The sequence below is a fragment of the Ochotona princeps genome, chromosome X (genome assembly GCF_030435755.1).
Source record: "Ochotona princeps isolate mOchPri1 chromosome X, mOchPri1.hap1, whole genome shotgun sequence".
In the NCBI taxonomy this organism is placed as follows: Eukaryota; Metazoa; Chordata; class Mammalia; order Lagomorpha; family Ochotonidae; genus Ochotona; species Ochotona princeps.
The window spans coordinates 96,108,012-96,133,961 of NC_080865.1; the positions used below are offsets into that span (position 1 = coordinate 96,108,012).

Here is a 25,950-nt window from a genome sequence, read left to right on the forward strand (position 1 = left end):
TTTGAAAGTGTGATTCCACACTATATCACTTTGGAGCATAATAGAAATGCAGTGTCTTGGCCACCGCTCAAACCAACCCTTGTAGAAACTCAAGAGGTGGGGTACAGCAATCGGAGTCCTCTAAACCTTCAGGCAACTCTGATGTGTGCTAAGTTCTGAGAAGCAACAGTGTTTTCCAAAATTACTTGTGTATAGAATCTTCTAACAAGGATGTAACAAGACTAATGCTTTCTGCCATGGGAAATGCTAGAAAAAGTGTGTGCAATGAAGAATTGTGAATGTGTCAGTACCATTACTTGCAGAAAGGCTCTTTGAGGGTTATTTACTTACTGATTTGCTTAATATCACCTCCTGGTAAAAACTACACAAGACAGCTCAAGAATGCTGGAAGTAAAGGATTCCCCCTGGGTGTTGATTTGTTCCTATTTCCACCAATCTTTGCTAAAACACCAAGTGCATATTGGTTTATTATTACCTGCCAAACACTATCCCTGGATAAGGAAACCATAGGACTAGCAATAGAAACGATAACAACCAAAACTTAGTGAAGAGGGAGACAAATGCATTTTATGTTTTTATTTCCTACAAAAAAAAGGAAGAAAGAAAGAAAATCAGTGAGAGTTCAGGTGGTGAATACACTTAAACGAAGAGTCAACTGGTGCTTAAAGCAGAAGACCAAGGGTTCCCTGGGGTTCCCTGTCTAAGATAGGTAGGCACTTTCAGTTCATGCAGGTGTGTTTTAGAGTTCAGAAAAAATGGTGAGAGCCTGATATGAAAACGCTGGGTGACTGGGCTGGACTGGCTGGCCTCAGCATCTTAGGAATGAATGCGGAGTTTCACATCCTTGCAAAATCATGATGCTTGGGGTTCTGGTAAGTTGATTTTGCCTCCACTATTGAGAAGCACCAGTCAGGTATATTTTAAACTGTTCTACCTCACATCCCTAAAGCATCTAATGGCAGACAATGAGAACGCTGGGAAAATAGGAAAAAGGCAACAACATTAAGAGGTTTTTACATTGATCTTCAATTCAGGACTTACTTAGTCCTGTGTATTACCTCCACAGAAAGAAAGAAGCAACAGGGAGAGTAAATGGCAGAGTGAGTAGGTTAGATCTCATTTAAACAATTCAGTTACCAAACTCGAGTGAGAATCTCTTTCCACCCCACTGAAATTCAACAACTCGAACAATAAAATAATTTAAATATTTTTGACTTCAATTTGAATCTCTAAACTGTAATTTTATGAGGGCAATAATCCTGTCTACATAACTCATTATGCAATGTCAATTTCTGCTATAGATTATGGCATAAAACGGACATAACTACATGTTGAAAGAATATAAAGAGTTTGAATGAATATAAAGAGTTTATTCAGTGCGTATTTGGGTATACAACAACAAATATTAAACAACTTTTTTAAACTTTTAGTGCACAGGACAGAGAACTGCCTGCACATGCTATGTCCACTTTGGAACAGATTTTTAACAATTATTAATGCACAAAATCTTACATATCATGCAACTCTATGCCAAGATTCCAACTTTCTTCCATGCAACAGATATGAAGATCTAAATGGAAACCTAGCTAAGTCTTAAACACTTTTCCAGTAGCAAGTATAATATATGTTATTTAGGGTTAACCAGTCTTAACATTTCCTTGTACACAATATTCACGTGCCAAATACAGTGACAGGAGGGACTCATACATATACACATAAGACATTTCTTATTATAACAACACAAAAGACAACATCACAGTTCCATAGTTCCTGCCTTTACACAAGAAGCCACAACGATAGTTTAACATGATACACAAATGGAATTAAGAGAAATCTACACTTGAGGATAATCATATTTAAGATATTTTTACTGACTGGGGTTGACAATACAACTCAATTTCTACGCACAAAATACAGCACAAGAACTTGACCCGGATACTACAAATCTAAAAAGAAAAAAAAAAATTGGTAAAATCACAAACACACTGTTACCTTGAGCCTGAGATGCCAATTCAAATTCAACCCTGAATTTGGTTGGTGTGGATTAAATGACATGGAGTCAATGAAACCACTGAACTTCAGAAATCATAAAGGTGCACTATTCCAAATAAAGAGTACGTTTGAATCAAGCGTAGATAGAAAACATTAAGCCAAGAAAACAACACGATTCACATAATTATGTTTGCCCCTACAAAACAGTTAAGCAGTTAATTTTGTGTTATTTTGTCGGATTTGTTTGTGAGAAACAAATGTGGTCTTTAAATATTCTTGCTTGGAGAGTAAATTTTGACCAGCAATAGTGCTGCAAAATATTTTTGGTTTGTCATCCCCAAGGTATAGGTGAGATCATGAGAAAATTTGGCAGTCCTTCTCCCAGATTTAGTTCAATGATCATGCTTGGCATTCTTTTGCACAAGCTCACTCTAAAATATGGGGCTTTAATATGAATGAGAATGTCTAGTGACAGAGAGAATAGTGACCTCTGCCTGTTTGGTAAACGTCACTGAAATATTTGAACTTTTGGGTGAAGGACTGCTAGAAGAATCCAACAGCACCTGGAGGTAAGGTTCTGTTATCGAGCCCTTGTCCCGCCCTCACTGGCTACGTTGACTCATTGTGGCTCATGGATTTGCCTCCGTTCAGCACACCGGAGACACTTCTGCTCTTGGTTGGGGTCCCACTTCCGGATCGGGAGAACTCCGTGAGATCATGCAGTGACGGCTCCTTGTACATGGCCACTGAAAAGCACATAGAGATGGTGTGAAAGGTGACTGAATGGGCATGCCAATAAATCGCATGCTTCAAAAGTGCAAATAGATTATATGTGTGCTCAGAACAAAAATGAGAATATGAAGTAAAAATGATTAATTAGTCAAGTATAATCATTCCACAATGTGCGTATATATTTCAAAATATTATGTCATACACAGGAAATAATATATTAATATATATAGTGTTTTATTTGTTGATTCAAGGTGAGTTGAAAAAGGAGAACAAATGAAAGGGTAAACTTCAACTTTTCTTCTGATGTCTGAAACCAAATTAAAAAAGCAAAACAAAACAAAAACAAAACAAAACAAAAACTTTCAAGGACTCTACAGAAAGTGGGCTGGATCAGATTAAGCAAAATATGATAGCTTTAGAATAGCAGTGTGGAAAGAATTTTATTGCTTCACTTCTAGCATTTGTGGTTATATACAAGAGGATTAATGAAAATGTATTTAACAAAGCTCTTAAAATTTTAAATATGATCTACACCATGCTGTGTAAGCCAAATGTTAATATTTAAGACATTTCATAAAACGTGATTTCCATCATTCTCTAACATGAACTCTCCATGCATTTGAACATTAGAGTAATTCTTGGTGTAATAAATGATAAAATTATTATTATGCTTAAATAACACTACCAGCTCATAATTACAGAGTACTTACTATAAGCTAAGTAGTGTTCTACATTCTTCACTTTCATTATCTAATTTAGTCAATGTAAGAATTCCATGATGCAAGTAAGACACTTGATACATATTTTACAGAGGAGCATTAGGCTCATTTAGATTTCATTTAGGCTGTTCAAGATCATCTGGTTAGTGAAGGGTGAAGCTGGCACTCAAATCCAGAGAGCTCCAGAAAACATGCTGTGGAACAGTTATATGTTAAGTTGAACCATGTGTCTGCTTTAAAATCCTATTTGAACCTAGGCTGCTAATCCCTTGCAGCTCTTTCTCTGCTTTGCTTGCATTTTCTGTAAGGAATGTATTATGTCTCATACTATGTCTCATAATTTCTAATATTCTGTCTTCCACAGCGTATTTATATCATTTTTAATTTGATATTAATACGATAAAGAATGGAAAACAAAATGATGACAGAAAATTATTAGAAAAAATAGTGTTGTACATATAAACAGGACCCATGAAACTTTTGAAATCATGCTCAAATATGGAAGTTACAATAATCTGGAGTTCTTGGCTGACCTAGGTCAGTGGTTCAGCAGCTTCCGTGAAAAAAAAAAAAAAAAAAAAACCAGAAGAGCAAAGCTATTGCCAACTCCTTAATATTTTATGACTTTCATATCACTACCTCAATAGTTCTAATGTCAAATGCTGATAATTTTTTGTATAAATGCTTTTAAGTAGAAGAATTATATTCTACTCCCAAAAGCAGAATGAGAGGTTCATTTGAATTAGTACTGTAGTTAACATCATCCATGGTCCCCATAATATCAAGTTTACCTTTCAGTGGTTTGGGCAGAAAATGGGCTGCAGGTTTGTTCTTCTTCACATGGTTGCCTTTCATGATTTCTCCTTCTTTGTTCAGACCCAGATACCACCCTCGGCCAGACTGCTGCTGACGGTATATCATTGAAGAGTATGTCACATAATAATTTTCAAAAACTGATTCTTTGAATTTGCATTCAGGTGTGAAATGTTCCTATAACAAAAGCAAATAAACAGAAGCTCAATGTTTACAGCTATGAATTTCTCTGTGATTGCCTTTCAGAAGTTCAGGACAAACTTTGCTAAGCTTGTTAGACAAATTCTCTATTTTTAACAGAATAAACCATCATCAGTGGAAACCAACACACTAAATTTAACATTTTACATGTCTTAGTAAGAACCCTAAGTGAAAATGCTACTGGACAATGATTAGCTCTCTCCATAACAGGTAATGTGAAAATTAGAAGCCATGTAGATATAAGATGCTGGACAAATCCAAGAGCCAAGGATTGAAAAAACGAGTGTAAAGCTGTCACAACCAGCTTTACCATCTTTATTACAAAGCAAATATTTGGCCTTTGCACTTAAATTTCATGGATTCTCGAAATATTATGCACTATCATTACCAATTGTCCAAGACTTTTGTGTTATAATGCTGGCTGCTTACATTTCTAAAAAGATGCTACAAAGCAAAGCTACCTGTTACTCCAAGGTAAATTATTGAATTGACTTTATTCAGACCATTGAATTTTGACTTATAAAGTCTCTCCATCACCCTAACATAGCCTTAAAGTGACAAATATAAATAACCAATATAGAAGCAAGAAATTTACAGTGATTCTACAAGCATATGAGGGAGGGTAGCCCAGAGGACATGGACCCTGGAATATTATTTTCTTCCATATACTTAGCTATGATTTCATTGAAGTACACCATTCAAATAAAATGTTCCTAGCCCAATAAACATCTGGTAAACAAACACAAATCATCATCTATAAGCCAAATGGAATGAAGAGAATATCTTCAATTGAATCACAGAGAAGCAAAGAGCCAACTTGGAGAGGACAATAATGAGAAAGTGTGAACTGAGCTATATGGGATAGAGGAGACACCAGTGAATCCCTTAGATTTTGGCTGCTTTCTGAGATTTATACAAGGTAATTGTTAATTTTATACACATACACCTTGTAGCAATATTGCTAACTTTTGTTGACTCCAGATTTTCTAAGTAAGATTTTGATGGTCCCACCTTCCTCTATTTTTGTACTAACTAATATGCACTAGCTGTGTAACAGTGCCTAAAGTGCCTTTCAGAGTTTCTTTAATCAAGAGGAAAACATTCTTCTGGCAAAACAGCTTTTATCTAAAAATGAACTACTCAAGCAACTTTCTTTGATTTTTTTTTCTTGAAACACACAACCTTTGCTTCACATGGTAATCTGACTCACCTCATCTGCTCTTCGGAGTTTATGGATTGGGAAGAGAATCTTTGGGGGCTCCTTCAGCCTATATGCATGCCTAATAGAGCCTCAGGATTTGCACAAATTCATACATTCTAGCTACTCAAGAAGAAGTGTACTTCTAAGGCTACCATCACACAAAAGAAACCAAAACATTCCATTTATTGACTGTGAAAACTCATCTTGTAGGAGTTCTCAACAAAGGCAGTCAAGGTTTGTCTACAAAGAAATTGGATAAATGTCTTCAGATTTCCACCAGTGATGAGAACAACTGCACAGTATGTTGCTGGAGTTCTTTGGGAATTAAATAGCAACTTGCAAAATAAAATTTTCATACTTGGAGAGATTTTACTTTCATAAACAGTCATAAGCCAATCAAATCCAGTGGATACAATAGATTATCAATGCAGGTAATACTGTTTGGCCACATAAACATGTATGATTGATTGCTGTTCATAATGAGATGACAATCATTGTGTGTTCTGTTGCTGGCACCCCAAAAGGGCTGTATTTGACATCTTATTGGTGATAGCATCATCCATCTATTTTTCAATGATATACTATGCATGTGCTTGGGTGGTGCCATTCAGATAGCTTTCCATATGTTCTCAGGAGTCAGTAAAGAATCCCAAAGACTAGAAACTAGGAATGGCACTATATATACAAAAGCAGACATAGAAAGTAGGTGTTATATGAGAGCAAAAGAAGTCACATTCACCTGACTGGAGCACTGGGGAGGGCTTCATTGATGTCAATTTATTTCAATTTTAAAGGACAGGCAGGAATCTAGCACAGAAAGTAAAGGAAAACTATACTTGAAGTATACTCATGCATTATTTAACTTTCAAATTCTATGTTTTCTGTCTTAGTAACTGGAATCCACCATCCTGAAAGTTGCTCAGACTTAGTATTTCAGAAAATCTGAACTTCATTTAATTGTTCTCCAGACCTGGTAATGAGGTGCCTTTCATTCCTATTGTTCCTGCTTTAGTTCATGTCCTTATTATTTCTTCACTGAACTGCTATACCAACCCCTGACTGGTCTCTCCTCTCCTGAAAGGTTTGTCTTTCTAAAGCAAATGATGTAACTTTAAAAATTCTTCACAATTCAGGGCCCAGTGTGGTAGCCTAGTGGCTCAAGTCCTTGCCTTGCATCTGCTGGGATCCCATATGGGCGCCAGTTCTAATCCCAGCAGCCCCGCCTCCCATCCAGCTCCCTGATTGTGGCCTTGGGAAAGCAGTGGAGGACGGCACAAAGCCTTGGGATCCTGCACCCACATGGGAGACCCAGAAGAGGCTCCTGGACTCCTGGCTTTTGATCAGCTCAGCTCCTGCTGTTGCAGCCTCCTGGGGAGTGAATCAACAGATGGAAGATCTTTCTGTCTCTCCTCCTCTCTGTATCTGACTTTGCAATAAAAAATAAAAACAAATCTTTAAAAAAAATTTCTTCACAATGCAGTAACTTGCCTTCCAGAGTCATCCTCCATCACAAAATCATGTGTACCTTAGAATATTCATTATTTTTGTTTAGAATACACACCATCACTTGGGACCAGTGTCGTGGCAGAGTGGCTTAGACTGCTGTTTGCAATGCTGGCACCCCACATAGGAGAGCCATTTCCAGGCCCAACTGTTCTGCTTCCTATCCAGCTTCCTGCTAATGTACCTGAGGAAGGCAGTGGATAATGGCTAAAGTATTTGGGTCCTTACCACTCAAAAGAGGGAACCAAGATGGCATTGTTTGATTCTGGCTTCAGCCTGGTCCAGAACTGGCTGTTTTGGCTGTTTGAGGAGGAAGCCAGTGACTGCAAGTTCGTTCTCTCTCTCTCTCTCTCTCTCTCTGCACTGATTTTCAAATAAGTAAGTACATAAATTAAAAAAAAAAAAAAACAGCATACCATCCCTCTATTTTTCTATCCATGATCTCATCTCTCAAGGCCCAGCTAAAGTTTGACTGTTTCTGGGATCATACATGATCTTTAAAAAAATGAATTACAACATTATGCATGTTTCCATAAAATTTATCTCCACCTACATCTAGCCCGGCCCTGTGACTCATGAACATGCATCATTAGCTCCAGATGGCAGGAAACTTATCTTCCTTATTTCTGAAACCATATGCCCTCTCAAAAAGGTCATATTACCTAGTATATAGCCAGACAGTCTTTACTTCTAGAATCTGTATTTTAGATATTCAGACTTAAATACTGTAAGTTCTAGGACACATAAAAGTATCAGCTAGCAAAATATTTTCAGGAAATTTTCTTAATACCATATATTTAAATGAGCTGTTTATATAAGGAGATGTCCCTTGTGTGGAGTAATATTGTGTACATCACTTAAGGTCTGTTAAGAATAACAAGACACGTATAACATTGGGGCAAGAAAAATCTTGCTGATGACTACAATTATTAGAAAATGACAAGGAAGGACTCAATGAAATATATGCTATTGCATCCTGGCAATTTCTTAGTTATCTTCAATAAATTTGGACTCAAAAGCTCAATAGAGAGGGAGGAAAATGAAGCCAAAAAATGCTGATGCAACGAAAAGAGTGTTCTGTTTTTCTGTGTAGGAAACACTGCCATGTGATCTAGTGCTAGAATGAGCAGACATAGAGATAGAAAAATGAGAACATCACATTCAACACAAACAGGAACAAAAAAGGGACACAGGTACAGTTGCATTTCTACATGTCTCCATAGTGGCTCATATAAATAATAGGTATTAGAATTGACCCAGATCAGGCCAGGTACATATATACCAAGGAACTAACCTAATCTGGTTGATCTGGAGATGGTCACCAGCATTCTAGAAGGAGGTATGACATCAGCCTTGACAAAGAAGACACTAAATGAAGACAGTAAACACTGTCCATCAGATTTAATAGGAACGAGATCAATACTTGCTATTGCAATGAATGAATGAATGAACAAATGAGATAAAATGTTATCTGTTCTCTAAATGATCACTAAGAAGTTACTTGGCATGAGTACAAAGAAAAGGTGTATTATATCACAAATTTGGCATTTATGCACTAATTTTTCCTAAAAGTAATTTGTTTCTTGCATATTTATGTTTTTCAGAGAAATAATGTCTCTACTTAAAAATATTTTGGTTTATTTGAAGAGGCCAGAGACTTTAATAGGGATAGATCTATTCTATTGGATCACTCCTTAAATGCCTGCCACAGCCAGGATGAAAGCTCAGGCCGAAGCCCAGAGCCCAGCTCTCAATCCTACATGAGTGGCAGGGGCTCCACTCTTTCAGCTGTGGCCTCTCAGTGTGCACTAAGAAGGAATTTAGATTAGAATTGCACTATATCAGCTTTGAATCATGTCCTGAGATATGGGATGCTGGCATCCCAATTGGTTCTCAAATTACTAAGCTAAATACTTCTCCCAAACATCTTTGTAATTTGCTAAACAATCCATTTGTCTCCAAAACATTCGTCAGTATAACCATTTCTGCTCCTGGCGAAGACCAAAATTTGTTTCTTCTTAGTGAATGCTGAAATCTTTATCTATAGGATTCACATTCATGAGTTACTTCGCTCAAATTTTTCGAAAGGAATGAGGACTTCTTTAGATATTTTAAAAATATTTCTATTGTTATTATTATTTTCCATGATAATTAGTAGGTATAGGGATTGTGCTCTTCACCTCCCCTTCTTCCCTCCACATTCACACTCCCCCATCCCCCCATATTATTATAACAGTACAATCCTCAGCAACAGGCACAAGTACAATATTCCGCTATTTGAGCATATCATGGCATTGTAGGTATTGCCAGTGTTGGAACATCTGGTATCCCATTGCCAAGGTACATTTAACAGTTTCATTGAGAGTCCTGCTTATGCTTGGGAGTAGAGATGAATACTATAATGTAGCCTCATGTCCCAAAATGCAATTATTCATTAATAAATCCATTATATAATTCATCTATGAGAATACATATATATATATATATATACACGCACACATGGTTATCTATATATCTGGGCTCTTTTGTGTTTTGCATGAATGCTGCCTTATTTGATATTTAAAGTACATGTGTGTTACATTATTTAGGGGGAAATAAACTCTTCAGAAGCTAAAATATCACTGTGAAGGAGAAAATACATGAAAACCTCATAATTACCTTAATGGAACATACAGAATATTCTTAAAGCCACAGATGTTTACCATTGCTAGGGCATGTTATTAGTAGCGGTAACCAAGAAGTTTAGAACTAGCATGGAACTGTTTATCATTTGTTATCTTACAGATATATATTAATACTTTATCAATAACACCAAGATTAGATGTTTTCCTGAATAAAAAAGTATGTTGGCAAATCTAGGCCTTAATAACATATTTTTCCTCTACTTAGATTTTTCAGCTATGGTACCTCTGACAGGTTGGCAGTGTTTCATGTGAGTCCCTATTTTAGTAGGATAGAAAGCTTTGAGGATTGCCATGGAAATGTTTCCTTTTAGCACACTCCTTACAAAATAAATATTTTTAAATGAAATACAGTAATTCCCTTAAATCCAGACAGATTGACTGTACTGATTACCCTGGAACCAGAGAGGCTGACAGAGTATACTAACTTTGTTCATATATAAAATGGTTACATGGAGTTTGTAATGTGTGAAATAAAGCCTAATATCATTGCACATCAAGTTTAATCTTTCAAGTACAGAAATGCTATGCAAAGTGCACACATTTTGGTGTAGGATAGTTTCTCAGTCTATTTTGTCTAATTCACATGTAACATTTTTTAATCAGGAATCACATAACACAAATAGAAACAGTGTATAGATGAAATATGGACACTTAAAAATTTATTTATTAATTTTAAAGGCAGAGAGAGAAAGAAAGTTCTTTCACCTGTTAGTTCATTTCCCAAATGCCTACAACAGTCTGGGTTTGGCCAGGGCAAAGGCAGGAGTTTAGAACTTAATAAAGGGAGGACCCAACAACTTGAGCCAAGTAATTATTTCCCAGAGTGTAGGTTAGCAGGAAGCTGGAATGAAACATTGAGCCAGAACTGGAAGCCAAGTACTCAGGGATGGAAAGTGATTGTCCCAAACTGAGCCTTAACTGTTGCATAAAATGTCTGGCCCCTGAGTAAACATTTAAAAAGCATTTGATCATGAACCTGGAAACACATGGCTTCCTCTTCACACCAGATTGTCAGTGGTCTAATTATCTAGCTAATTTAAAAATTACTGCCAATAGCCAGGGTCACTCTTCTAAGTTTAATGATAATTTCCTAGATTTAAAGTTAGCAGTTTATCTAAGCAGGTCTGACTTATGTGCATTAATTATTCCCCAACCTAAGGATATACAATGTGCAAATTAGAATTAAATTTTTAACTCTAGTAACAATTTAGAAAGGAATATTAAAACAAAATGATACCCATGGGGGTAACAATGCAACTACCTATACTCTCAGTACTGGCTTCTCCTGCATCAGTGATTTCAAAATCCAGGATTGATTATTATATTCAAGGCTTTGATGTTTTCTTCCCAGAGTATATTTGATGTGAAATAACTTCATTATTATTGAGATCAAAGCATGGGAAATGGGGAACTTGGAAAAGAGGGAATCATTATTACCCACTGCACTTGAGCTAAGAAAGATTAGGTCATAGTTAAAGAGTATGGTTTGTTCACTCAGATATCTCTTGCACTATGAGATACTTGAGGGTAGGTCCCAGAACAAGGCTTGGACTGCAGTACATGATAAAATAAGGATGGAATAAATGAAAAATTGAAGGTCATACGAAGGGACCTTGGAAGTCCTTTCAACAAATGCAAGAAAGGACTAAATGTAGAATTCATTATTCAAATGGAATTGAGAGCATTTTTTAGCAGATACTGATAAGTAAGAATTAAACTGTGAACATACCTTGGAAGACAGTAGAACTGATAAAGAGAGGAAAGTGTGCATGCTTGCAATGAAGAAATCATGGCTGGATTTGAACTGTAAGACTGCAAAAAGGTGGCGGAATCCACCATGGTGGGAGGGCACAGGGAGGGGCTGGGGGAATCCCAGAGCCTATGAAACTGTGTCACAAAATGAAATTTAAAAAAAAAAAAACACTGCAAATAAAGATAGGGATATAAGAGGTAGAAGTGGAAAGAAAATAATAGTAAAGAGAAAGCAACATTCAGCTGTAAGAAAAGTAGCCAATACTTCGTCATGAAATGTATATAGTCCTGGTATTTGGGTCTGTAAATAGTTGATAGTTTCAACAAACTTCTTAGTCTTATTATGGCGAATTGGAGTAAAAATACCAATCAGTCCTACTTATCTTACTGGGATGTTGTACAAAGAACCAACCAGATGATGGAATGGAAAGAAGCTATGAAACAAGCGCCATTAGCATGAAATGTGGGATTATGTCGTAAAACCTATACCCAGAAAATCAAGGGAAAAAAATAAATGCTCTTCTTTTCAAGGTTCTTTTTTCACTATAGAATCAATTTACAAAGAAATGGCCTGCCTACACATGTTCTATTAACGTGGAGGAATATAAAATTTGCTAAAAATTAGGACTGCACATGAATTACACATTGTGTTTACTGTTCTCTAAGTTTGGTTCCCAGAAAACTACTTTACCTCCTTTTGTTTTTCATTTCTGTATTCAATAGGCTGAAATGGCTGCAATGTTTCAAGCTGCAGCACTAAAGAAATGAGGTGTTTAAAATGGCTTCATGAAATACCATATCACAAAATGATGCAAAAGTATACAATCACCTATAAAAATGTGCATTTTAATGAATATACAGAACTACTTTCCTCACATGGTTACAAGGGAACTTTTCGGTGACATTTGTTATACCTAAGGTATTTTGTAGACTTTTTAATTTACCTTATGTTGACCCAACAAATTATGCCAGCACAGTATTGCTTTTTCTCCTTAATTTTTCACAGAAAAGTAAATGAGAAAAATATGAAGGAAACTATCAACCATTGGTCTTTTGGAAGCAGAATTAGGACACACATACAGCCGTCTGTTAGCCCCAGAGTTCATTTAATTTCCTTTACTGGGTTGTTCTAAATTTTTCTATCTTTTTATAAAGCAGTTTTACTCGGCGCATTACTCAGGCTGTAAATTTGTACAGAGCAATTTACTTAAAAAATACTGAAATCAGCTAGAAGAATGAATCACACAGAGAAAGACAATGAGGACAAAAGGGGTTATTTGTCATAATATTTAAATTGTATGATCTGAAGACTTACTCAGCATTAAACCTAGTCATCACAATACATTTTGAAACAGAAGTAACTTGTTGAGATTCATTACAAAGAAAATGCCACATGTCTCCATGACTGTGTGACTGCCTCAAGACACTGTTGTAGACTAACCAAAACCTTCCAGAAGAATGGAAATCATCTAGGGATCCACTTAGGTGAAAGAGGATATACTTCATTTTATTTAAAACATATTCCACCGGGATTGTTTGAACCTCAGGGAATATTTCAAAACAAAACAGAGTTTCAATATTTAAATCTGTTGAAAAAAAAGTTTATCGAAGTGCATTTGTTTTGTTTTGTTTACTGTAAGCAATGAGCTCCTAAACATGCTTTGTCTATCATGGGCATTAACTCTGTATATTGGTTTTCTTTTAATGGCATGAATGATCTACATGGTTGAAAGGTAAATTGATGATCAGACATGATTTCTAAAAAATCAACGCTCATGTCTTTTGGTTGGTTACTGGAATACATTTGTGATCACTAGAAATAAATATGCCCCGTTTTTAAAATCTTTGTCATTCATAGGAGTGCTCTTCTCTGTAATAACTTCAGAATGGGATCTGATTTCATCTGCCAGAGAATGAATTCTGCAGTGCTTGCAGTTAGCAGAACAAGCCAACTTGGTTCTATATTTCTTTGTAACTATCAGAAGCACTCGGCTGAAAATTCAAAGCTTAGGTACTCTGAAGAAATTTTCTAGAGATTCAAATAATTTTCATGTAAACGGGAGCGGTTCTTTCCTCTTAAATCAAATGAAAGGCTCTTGTGAGGTAGGTAGCCTCCTAAAGATAAAATCAAACTAAAGGTGGGTGAAAATCCTGTTCTAGTACTTCAGGTAACTGCAGATGCTACTATCAATGTGTTGAATGGGAGCTGTGCTCAATGTGGTAGGGTTTGTCTGTGCGGAAGGGTAACACAATGATCAGGAGTGTGGTTCTTCAAAGACTTTCAAGCAGACATTTCACATTTTATCCTGCACATGTAGAAAATTAGTGCTAGATGTAATAGAATAATCAATAGATACTATGAAGTGCAAAAACATAAACACTGGTATGATAGGGCAGGGTGCAAAGGCCTCTTCTGGACAAATGGTTAGAAATGCTGGGGTTAAGGGACTACTGTATTATATTTGTCTGCAAATTATTGCTGAGTAAAAGAAAGGGTAAAAAAAAGTATTCTCTAGTTATTTCTCTCTGTCTCTCTTTTTTCTGCCTCTCAAATAAATAAATGCTTATAAATTTTAACACACACACTTTAGTGCAACAAAAATTTCAAAAAGCTCAGAGACTGTTTTATGAAAAGAATGCATTGCATGGATTTTTCTGTTTTTATTTGTTTAGACATTTATTTATTTTCATTGGAAAATCAAATATATAGAGAGGAGGACAGAGAGGAAGAAATTCCAACCAGTAATTTGCTGCCCAAGTGGCTGCAATGGCCAGAGCTGAACTGATCTGAAGCTAGGAGCCAGGAGACTCCTCCAGGTCTCCCATGCAGGTGCAGGGTCCCAAGGCTTTGGGCCATCCTCAACTGCTTTCCCAGGCCACAAGTGGGAAGCTCTATGAACAGCAGGGTTGCAGGGACAGAAACTGGCACTCATATGGGATCATGGCATGTGCAAGGTGAGGATTTTAGCCACTAGGCTACCACACTTGGCCCGGTATTACATTAAAAAACGCACCAAGATAAGGTCATGTTTTATAAGTACTATATCCATTTATTATTTCACATCATTAATATTTAACACTTTCACATTTTATAGGCTATAAATATGTTTTTAACACAAATAGAAAGTGTAAACCAATCAAGCCAAGTAACTAGGCTTTCATTTTCTTGTCTTTCGGTTTGGGGCCTATCACACTTCTCTAGTTCTTTATACAGAACTATAATGCACCATGGTGAGCTATGGTCATTCCCTGTACTGTGGAGCACTGGAATTTTCTATTTATATTTGGTTGTGTTTTAGTGACAGTGGATCAAAGGGGACCTTTCTCCACGGCTGGTGGGAATGCAAATTAGTACTGTCATTACGGATAACAGTATGTAGGTTCCTCCAAACACCAAAAATAGGTCCACCATATGGCTTGGCTATCCCACTTCTGGGAATATACCTGAAGCAAATGAAATTCTCATGTAAAAGAGCTGTCTGCATTCTGTTCGTGGTGGTATTATTCACAACAGCAAATATAAGAAGTCAACCTAGATTTTCCACAATGGATAAGTAGGTTAAAAAAGTGTGATATATAAACACAATATTTTTTTGGCCACAAAGAAAAAAAAAACAGAATTCTGGGTCCGGCACGGTAGCCTAGCGGCTAAAATCCTCACCTTGTACATGCCGGGATCCCATAACAGCACCGGTTCACGTCCCGGCTGTCCACTTCCCATCCAACTCCCTGCTTGTGGCCTGGGAAAGCAGTAGAGGATGTCCCAGTGCCTTGGAACCCTGCACCCGCGTGTGAGACCTGGAGGAGGCTCCTGGCTCCTGGCTTTGGATTGGCTCAGCTACAGCTGTTGCGGCCACTTGGGGAGTGAACCATGGACCAGAAAATCTTCTTTTCTGTCACTCCTCCTCTCCTTTTAATTCAACTTTCCATGAACTTTTCTTGATATTTTCATACAATTATCAAATTTAATCTTGACAATACCGCTGTGTAATAATTTCAGCATGGACCTGTTTCTTATAGGTCTTCTACCTCACAAGTGAGAAAATTAAATGAAAAAAACCCAAATCAGTAATTTTATGAATCGCAAATACATATTTATACTCAGAGAGTAATTAATATGTAGACAATAGCTGCAAGGCCCACTCTCGAGGTACCATTCCAATGCTCACTGGCGGTTCAGCCTCCCCTCCTGTTTTCATACAATGAGCTTTGGAACACTGCAGAGCTCTGTTCAAATCTGTCTCTTCCAATTTCTACCTTAATGACTCTGGGCAATTTATATGTACTCTGCTCCTGTATCTGCTAAATGAGAAGAACAAGATGTGTCCCGTGAGGAGTATTGTGGAGGGCAAGGGAAGCTGTTAGCATGTGCATTGAAAGTTTATTCAATGGGTGCTGGATTCTTCTCCCTGCCTTAAGCTAGAGTTGATGTGATCCACTGCAAATGCAGTAAGTATTCTCTCCTCACCCCTAACCTGATAATGTGTGTAGAATAACAGTGGTTACCAATGGAAACAAGAGTCTAGGAGCCCCTTACTATTTCTGTGAGGGGTTGGTGTTACGCATTAGCTGTGTGTGTGGACACTCATTTTCCTGGTAATCTTGTTTCAAGGGCAACAATGAATAAACTTTTGATTTACGAATTAAAATATCCCAAGATTTTAAAATGAGGACTGTTGTAATGTGTACCAGTGAGCCCACAAGCTATCAAAGGGATTTCTGAAATAATCCACTATTAATGGCCCAAAGGACACTTAGATGTCTCATTTTAATTAATATACCACAAAAGTACAATATTATTTCACTTCTTTTGTTCCAAACCACTGTTTGACTAGTTCTACCTTCATAATGTAGATTACTAATAAAAACAGTAGCAAAAACATCTGATAGTGTCTAATGTTTAAGTAGCGCCTACCTTTAAACTTTTCTACAACTGCCTGAAGCATTATGGCATTCGACAGGTTAGGGACAGTTCAATAATAATAAAAGTAATGATTATAATGGATTTTATTAGACTTTTAAATAAGATTTATTTTATTATTATTGGAAAGTCAGATGTATACAAAGGAAGAGAAACAGATAATTTTTCCATCTGATGATTCACTCCCAATGGCCACAACAGCCGGAGCTAAGTTCATTCAAAGTGAGGATCCAGGAACCTCTTCCGGGTCTCCCACGCAGGTGCAGGGTCCCTAGGCTTTGGGCCGTCCTCGACTGCTTCCTCAGGCTACAAGCAGGGAGCTGGATGGGAAGTGGGGCTGCCGGGATTAGAATCAGCACCCATATGGGATCCTGGTGTCTGCAAGGTGAGGACTTTAGCCACCAGGCTACTGCACTGGGTTCTAGACCTCTTTTTATTCACTAAAAGGCTTTCTGCACAGTGGAAGAAATGGAAACAGTGTTAACACACTGAAACAGATTCATACTTAGGCTGGAGATGAATCTACAGAACATGAAGCTCCTTCAAGAGGTTTCTGGAATCACTCTAAGATAGCTAATTGTGACATGTGATATAGGCCATTATCCTAAGATAGTCTCGTTGCTAAGATGTTCCTAGGGTCACAAGACAGCGAGCAAGCAGTAACCCTAACTAGTCACCTGTGTTGTCCATTGACACACGTGTTTAACACAAGGCATTTGCCAAGCCAGCAGCCTGCCCTCTAGGCTAGTTCTTTCTCTACCACACCAGGAAGCAGATTTTCATCCATTTTATGCAAATCTGTTTGATAGAGCTACAAACTACTCACACCAGACTCCTGCACCAGAATTCCTGAAGCATTTTGACTGAACCATCTACTAAATTATGTTACAGACATTTCATTCTTACTGTGCTTCTTCTTTTTTTTTTTTTAATTATTTATTGTTTAACTTCAGTAATTACATTGTATTATGTGACACAATTACATAGATACTTGGGTTCTCCCCACCCCTCCCCAAACCCTCCCACCATGGTGGATTCCTCCACCTTGTTGCATAACCACAGCTCAAGTTCAGTTGAGATTTCCCCATTGCAAGCATATACCAAACATAGAGTCCAGCATCTTATTGTCCCGTCAAGTTCAACGGCTTCTTAGGTATACCCTCTCTGGTCTGATGACAGAGCCAGCAGAGCATCATCCCAGTCAATTGAAAGCTCCAACATACCATCAGCAAAAATTTACATCATTATGGAATTAATTGACATAGTAATGAGTAACCAATATGTTAAAAGTAAATGCGGGTTCCCAGCCACCTTCTGTGACCACCTCACCTATACTTCAATTTTAGTTTATACACAACATATAACATTCAAAACATAACATGTTATACTTAACATCATATCATCTTAAATTAAGGCAAACATGTGGTATTTAACCTTTTGGGATTGGCTCATTTCCCTTAGCATTATGGTTTCCAGTTTGGCCCATTTGGCCACAAAGAACTGCATTTTGTTTTTTTTAATAGCTGAGTAGTATTCCATGGAGTAGATGAACCATAGCTTTCTTATCCAATCCTCTGTTGATGGGCATTTTGGTTGTTTCCATGTTTTTGCAATTACTGATTGTGCTGCTATGAACATAGGAGTGCATGTTGGTTTCTCATAGAACAAGTGTTCTGGATATATTCCTAGGAGTGCTATTGCTGGATCATACGGTATGTTGAATTTGAGTTGTTTGAATATTCTCCATACTGATTTCCATAGAGGCTGTACCAGCCTGCAGCCCCACCAGCAGTGGAGTAGGGTTCCCTTTTCCCCGCAACCTCGCCAGCAAGTGTTGTTGGTGCTTTTATTCATGTGGGCCAGTCTTACTGGCGTCAGGTGGTACCTCATTGATGTTTTAATTTGGATTTCCCTTATTGCCAGGGAACTTGAGCATTTTTTCATATGTTTATTTGCCATTTGGGTTTGTTCCTTTGTGAGGTGTCTGCCCATTTCCCGTGCCCATTTCTTGAGTGGCTTGTTTGTTTTGACATTTTGGTTGTTTTGACATTTTGGTTTTTTGTAGTTCTTTGTATATTCTGGAGATCAGCCCTCTATCACCTACGTAGTGCGCGAAGATCTTCTCCCATTCTGTGGGTTGCTTTTTTACTTTGTTGATTATTTCCCTTGCTGTATAGAAGCTTCCATAATGATGTAAATTTTTGCTGATGGTATGTTGGAGTTTTTAATTGATCGGGATGATACTCTGCTGGCTCTGTCTTCAGACCAGAGAGGGTATACCTAAAAAGCCGTTGAACTTGACTGGACAATAAGATGCTGGACTCTATGTTTGGTATACACTTGCAATGGGGGAATCTCAACTGAACTTGAGCTGTGGTTATGCAACAAGGTGGAGGAATCCACCATGGTGGGAGGGTTTGGGGAGGGGTGGGGAGAATCCAAGTACCTATGAAATTGTGTCACATAACACAATGTAATTAATGAATTAAAAATAATAAATAAATAAATTAAAAAATAAAGTGTAGACATAGGGAATAAATAGAAAAAGAAATATAAATCAATGTAGTTATGCTTATGTGTATTTGTTCATGCATGTATATCTAGCAGAAACAAAAAGAGAGAGAGAGAGAATAAAAACACTGTATTCCTCAATCCTATATATCAAATTTTTGGGCTTTCAGAGATGAATCAGTTTTCTGTATTTGTTGGAGATGTGTGTTTCCTGTCCAAACCTCCTTCTGTGCACTAAGCTTATGGTATCAAAATCCAGGGGGCACCCGGGTAGGTTACGGTCCATCGAAAGGTTTCTATCAAAGCAGAAATGAGCTAGGGTTCCACGTGCTCCTTTACAGTGTTTCCTAAGTCTGGCATAAATGCTTCTTTGGAGAAAAATAAATTCAGATCTCCTGAGGGAATTTGAATTGGCACAAAGCAGTCCTATAAAGTTCAGTAAAATGAGACGCTCTGAAATATGAACATCACTAAAATCCAAGTTAATCACATTTTCATAGGGGCTATGTAACACTCAGAAGCACAGATTTCCCCACTTATGACCAAATTTTCATCACTTGTGATGCAGTTTATTATGATTAAGTAGAAACACCGTATACCACGACTGCATAGAAAACCTGGCAGTGAGGTTTAATTCGACAAATGCAATGCTTTTGGAGTGTTTAGATAAGGTAGAGAGCTATAATTCATAACTGAGCTTCCAGTTACTTAAATTGTTTAGTTACGTGTTTCCTGAAATATTACATTTTATATTAACATTTTTAAAAAGTGCTTTGATGACATTACATTTTGAAATAGGCAAATTACAGTACTTTATCAAAATATGCAATTTAAATTTTCAAATATTTGCTATTCATGGAAAAGCACAGTTGTAAAAACAACAATGCAATAACAAACTGAGCATATATATAAAGGATTAATAGTTCATAAGCTTTATACAATCATTACCTATTTGGAATAATTTTCAGCTTTCATTTTTCAACACTGTGGAATGTTAAATCATTTGCATGAGAATGAAAAATGCATAAATTATCCCTGCAGGGAGCAGTTAAAACTGAAGGTAATTATACAGCAGAGAAGTAGTTTGAAAGAATTCAAACAAAATAACAAATAATTGTACAGTCGCCCTTTAAAATTATTATTTTCTGTTACCAGTGTTGCTTATAACTACAAATCCTTCTCCACAATTACATCCACATGATCAATTCTTACTTTGGTCTTATACCATCAAGCATTTGCCCTAACAATTTGCATGTTTAAAAGTTGAGCTAGACAACAGAGATGAATCCTCTGGTTAGATTCATGCTGGGAACACAAAAGTAACACTCCCTTAATATATCTTATCATTGCACTTTTGTACTAAATATGTATCCAAATCAAGTCCTATTTTTTACATTCCTCCTGCTGAACATCTTTTAATGGCTTCCTACTGTCTACAGGATAAAATGCAGCTTCTTGGCGTGGTGTTCAAGGCCCTGTGCAATCTGGCATCTAGTCTCCTAAAACTCTAGCCTAGGATTCTGCAATTCCAGCCAGGTTGGAGAAAGAAAGCCATGATGAAAAGTAGTGATTTTGCTTTTAACCAATAAATGGACAACCCTTTTCTACAAATCAAGTACTGTGCCTTCGATGCAAATATTTTCACTGTGGTTAGAGAATCAGCGTGTCACACAAGGATTGCAAAACTAATTGCTCATGAATTTCTTTTGTAGGCTCCCTGCTATTACATTTTTAAGATTTATTTATTTATTTTTATTGGAAAGTCAGATACACAGAGAGGAGGAGAGATAGGGAGAAAGATCCTCCATCCAGTGGTTCACTCCCCACTTGACCACGATGGCCAAAACTGAGCCGATCCGAAGCTAGGAGCTAGGAGTCTCTTCCGGGTCTCCCATGCAAGTGCAGGATCCCAAGGCTTTGAACCATCCTTCACTGTTTTCCCAGGCCACAAGCAGAGAGCTGGGTGAGAAGTGGAACAGTCAGGATACGAACTGGGACCCATATGGGATCCCTGTGCTTACAGCGGGACGATTTAGCCACTAGGCTACCGCACTGGGCTCTCCCAACTATTACTTTTTAATCCTGAACATTTCACTTGAACTTCATAAATATCCTAGTTGTCTCAAGTTGTGGTTCATCTTACTGTGCTTGTGCAGGGAATGCCAGCAGTAAGGGAATTCTCTGGGAACCATTTGCTAATAATCAACACCTCTTCTTTTCACAATGCACAAAGCAACAGAGTCAGGTGTCAGCACGTTAGAAACCTCCAGGCTCAGCTTTGGCTGGAACCTAAAATGCTTCACAATTTGTTAATTTTTTGAAGAATTCATAGTATCAAGGAATAGTGTAATGAAACTGTATCTAGAAAGAAAGAAGCTAAATTAATTATCTCATACTAACTTGTTTACCAGATGATTGGTGATGAAAAATCTATATTGGTGAATAAGCTGCATGTTTTACCTTAAAGATAATCAAGGGGACGAGGTCTTTGAATGTTTATATATATGCAACATACTTGTGCTTGGTTTTATGGCTCAAATTAATTTCATACAAAATGATCACAAGTGCACCTGATCCATATCTAACAAGACACATCACCAAGTCATCATAGGTTGCATCATGTATTCCTAAATGACAATAGCAATTTGATTGTTTCTCTTTTGTAAACTGAGATTTAACAAATTTTGGATTTCATTAGATGATGTTGCCTAGTATACCCAGAAACATACTGAGGATACAAGTAATATTCTTTGCCAAAGAGAAAACGAAGTATCCGGCCATTCAGAAAGAACACAGTTCTCAGAATTAAACTCCTTTGGCTTCAGGAAGAACTGATAATGTGCTGATTTTCAAGTAAAATAAACATCAGTTGATGGAGAGCTAATCACTTTAAGGGTGACCGGGTATACCAGATGTACATCCTTTTATTTTCCTGTACAAGTGATGTTTCTTGGTGGGGGGGTTATGTAAGTTCAACAACAATGTTTTGAATACTTAACATGTATCCTGCTTTTCCTGAGCTAGATTCCATTAACTACAGGGCATATCCCTTGGGGAATAAACATATGGCTTCTCCAGAAAGTTTTCTGAAGTAAATTTCCTAGGCTCAGTCTGAACTCACACAATATCTGCACTGTGTTTTTACAGTGAGAGGACAACAGACCAAAGTTGAGTTCTGGCGTCCAAATCAACCGAGCATGATTTAATCCCACTGTAGGTCAATGTCTTTCTACAAAAGCAACCTGATTATTTATGCCATTTTAACATAACGTGACAATTTTATCTGTTATTTTGATACCAGCAGGTAAGCATTTCTCATACTTTTTGAAAAAAAAATATTACTAGGTCAAATTATATATTAAAATTTAAATACCACATTGAAATCTAAACATAGATTGTACAGAATCACAATCATACACCTCATGGATAGCCAAATGTGAATCAATTGGATCGTGGGCCACCTTTTAAAATCAATGTCCTGTTTTATAATATTACTAGCATTTCAATGACTAGAACCAAATGTACTGTACTTGCAACACAAGATATTTAGTTTTCACTGAAACTGTACCTTCCACAATTCAATTCTGCTGAGGACATGTTCACATGAACTGAATGTAAGCTGGAAATCATAAGGAAGAGAGAAAGGAAGGGAGTCTTAAGCCCAGTGACCAGAATGAAGAGTATGAAGTTGGAGAAAACACTAGTGAAGTTTCAAACCTCATGGCTTTCAAGAAAGCTCCAGATACTATGCCCAGTTGTCAGGGCATTGGGAAGAAATGTGAGCAGACAGATTAAACCAGTGTGAAGTCATTAGAATAGAGATGTTTGACTAAGTGAAAATGCATCAAGTTATGTGTGCAACTCCAGTGCAAGGAGATGGGAGTGCAAATAGCAACCAGTCACCAGACAGATACATAAACATATATGGTGGGAGAATGGCTGCACATTACATATTTGTTTTCTTAGTGACATACCATTTTTCTAAATAGTAGCAATGTTTGGCTAGTTACTTACTATATTTTGTGTAAGCAATAAATACGTTCAATTTCCCCTAGCCTGAGTCATAGCTTGGTAGTAAATTAGGTACTTCAAAAGGTGCTTTACTTCCTTGAGGCCACTGAGCCATCATTTAAGGCATAATATGCTTACTTTGGTTTATAAAGATGCTCCTGATTCACTTAGTTAGAAGTTGTTTTCACTGCAATGCTGATGGCTGAGTAAAATGAATGTTCTTGATTTTTTCTCCTTGCAGTATGGATGAGAAACTAAACTAATTACACTTTCTTGCCTTTTCCATTGTGACCCACAGAACATGATGTTGAAAGAGTTTATACTCGTTCTGTAGCTGTGGGAAAAAGCAAACCAAGGAGACCACATGTGATTTGGGGGGTGGGGTAGGGTTTACATCTCCATAATTGACTGCGTTAATGAAAAGTACCATACTTCCCCTAACTTTAGCAAAACTTTACTTAAAATATATGATGGATTATGGTACCCCTTTAACTCAACATTGTCTAATAGCTTTCCATTTTACCCAAGGGTATTAGCTCAAATCCCTGCCTTGGGCTCTGTGATTCTATGATTTGATGAAATAGACATTTCCTTTCTATTCTTGTGGATAAATCATCCTCTTTTCCATTTTATGGCATTCACAATGTTTTTTTTTTTTTAATTTATGCCTTGAACAGACAAAGCATATTCCCATCTCAGGACTGATAAACCTGTTGATATCTCTGCCTGCAATATGCAGGATGCACACAAAGGTCATAGACAATGTATATTATGAAAAAACAAACTGTATATAAATTCCAACATTTAAAAATATTTCATACCAAACAGAAACTTTTAAATTCCGTGCTCCCACAAACTTCTTAGAGTATTCTCATTTTTCTTTCCTTTAGGTGTCTACTGGAAATTTTCCCTCTCACCTTTCAAATACCACATTCAAAAACCACAGAGGTTTTCCTTGACCACCCTTTAGAAAAGAAAATGACTCTATTTCCCAGCAGCCACTATCCCCCTACAACTGTTGGGTTAATTCTCCAAAGCAAATGATATCCATATGTCTGCCTAATGGTTACCTATTCTTTCTAGAACACAAGCTCCCCAATGACAGGGATTGGGGTTTGTTCATTGTTATGTTTTCCTGTTTGGAAGAATGCTTGGTGTTTCTATTCATATTGTAAAACTTCATTGAATGAATGGATGGATGAATCCTGGTGGCCTAGTAAATAAAAGGGACAAATTCCTCCAAATTATTAAGATCTCTGCAAAATCATAAAATAATTATATTTCTCATAAAAAATAGTTGCACTCCTTAAGAGGTAGAGTTCTAGAAGCTCTGATTTCCATTGTGGTTAATGACCGTATTGCAACTAAAACAAAGCATTTTTACATAAAGCAACAAAATAAACCTTTACTCAAATTCTTTTTAGCTAAACATAAAAATTCATTTATGAAAGTGGCAGGGCAAGATGAAAGAAAATAGCTAAAGAGAATACCTTTGAAATGATTGCCAAAGATAATTAATCATTGAAAGCAGTGAATTTTTATGGCTAGTAAGCTTCCAGGGCTTACCTCAGTAATATACAAGAGTGAGATGTCAACATATTTGAAACATCAATTCACTGTGTAAGCACTGAGTTAAAAAGAAAGTTCACATCTCTCCAAAGACAATGCTATGATTTTGATGACTTAATTAAAAACAAATTGAAGTTGAAAATATAGTGCTTATTCCACTGTTTTTCATGGGGTTTTAAAGCTTGATGTCACTATTGCTAAATTTTTAAGTGTAGGGAAGATATCTCCAGCTACTTATATGTAGTCTTGAGAAGTTCACAATTCAACTCTGTCTTGGAGCATCTTTTGTATCCAACTTAACCACCCAAAAACTAACAATATTTTTAAGAGTGAAGTCAGTAATGCCACATATTCTTAATTACAGACAATGGGATAGGAAAATCGCTCAAGGCCATTCTTCCAAGATGTTTAGAGAAAGGGGTAATTTTAAAGGTAATAAAGTGAAGAAGAAAGCAAAAATGAATCACTTAAATTGTCAGCACTATACAAATAAACACTTTTTCAATAGCAGTAAATGTCTAATATTCCATTATTCTACTTACTGGGTGGCCATGACTATCAGAGGCAAGGGGATCATCAAGACGTGTGGACAAATGTGCTTTTGCTAATAAATGGTCTCAGAAGTAAACGGTTCTAAGTCTCTGATAGGCTTTAGCTAAAGCAGAGTTTCAGGGCCATGTTCTAAGTGTAATTAAGAACACTGGCTGTATTCCTGTAACATAGTGTCTTCTTTTGTACAGAAACTAATGGACTAGACCCTGTACCCATAATAAGAGTAATACCGAAAGAACATTAGGGCCTCTAGCTATTCTTTTTTTAGAAAATGGCTTTTACGATATGTCATGTCCATCAATTGTCTTGGTTGCTAACTCTGGCTTACACAGAAAAATAAAAGTAGATCCTGACTAAAGGCAAATGGAAAATAGGCTCTCAGACCGATGTGTTCTACATTCTTTTGCTGATCAGTTTGTGTTCTATACTAAGACAATCTGGCATTCTGATGAAAAGAATGGGCTTTACGGGCCCGGCGGCGTGGCCTAGCGGCAAAAGTCCTCGCCTTGAAAGCCCCGGGATCCCATATGGGCGCCGGTTCTGGTCCCGGTAGCTCCACTTCCCATCCAGCTCCCTGCTTGTGGCCTGGGAAGGCAGTCGAGGACGGCCCAAGGCTTTGGGACACTGCGCCTGCGTGGGGGACCCGGAAGAGGTTCCTGGTTCCCGGCATCGGATCGGCGCGTACCGGCCCGTTGAGGCTCGCTTGGGGAGTGAAACATCGGATGGAAGATCTTCCTGTCTGTCTCTCCTCCTCTCTGTATATCCGGCTTTCCAATAATAATAATAAAA

At 37.2% G+C, this 25,950-nt stretch overlaps 1 protein-coding gene across 5 annotated transcripts in view; it reads right to left on the minus strand.

The window, feature by feature from the left end:
* Positions 1-1,349: 1,349 nt before the first annotated feature.
* The window catches only part of FGF13 (fibroblast growth factor 13), a 541,249-nt gene continuing 516,648 nt past the window's right edge, over positions 1,350-25,950 (minus strand). For all 5 annotated transcript variants that reach the window (XM_058658920.1, XM_004587750.3, XM_004587753.3 and 2 more), the window contains 2 exons: positions 4,235-4,433; positions 1,350-2,738 (listed from right to left, as the gene is read on the minus strand). In XM_058658920.1, the coding sequence (XP_058514903.1) occupies positions 2,602-2,738; positions 4,235-4,433 (336 nt within the window). In that variant the 3' untranslated portion in view covers positions 1,350-2,601. The remainder of the gene's footprint in view (positions 2,739-4,234; positions 4,434-25,950) is intronic.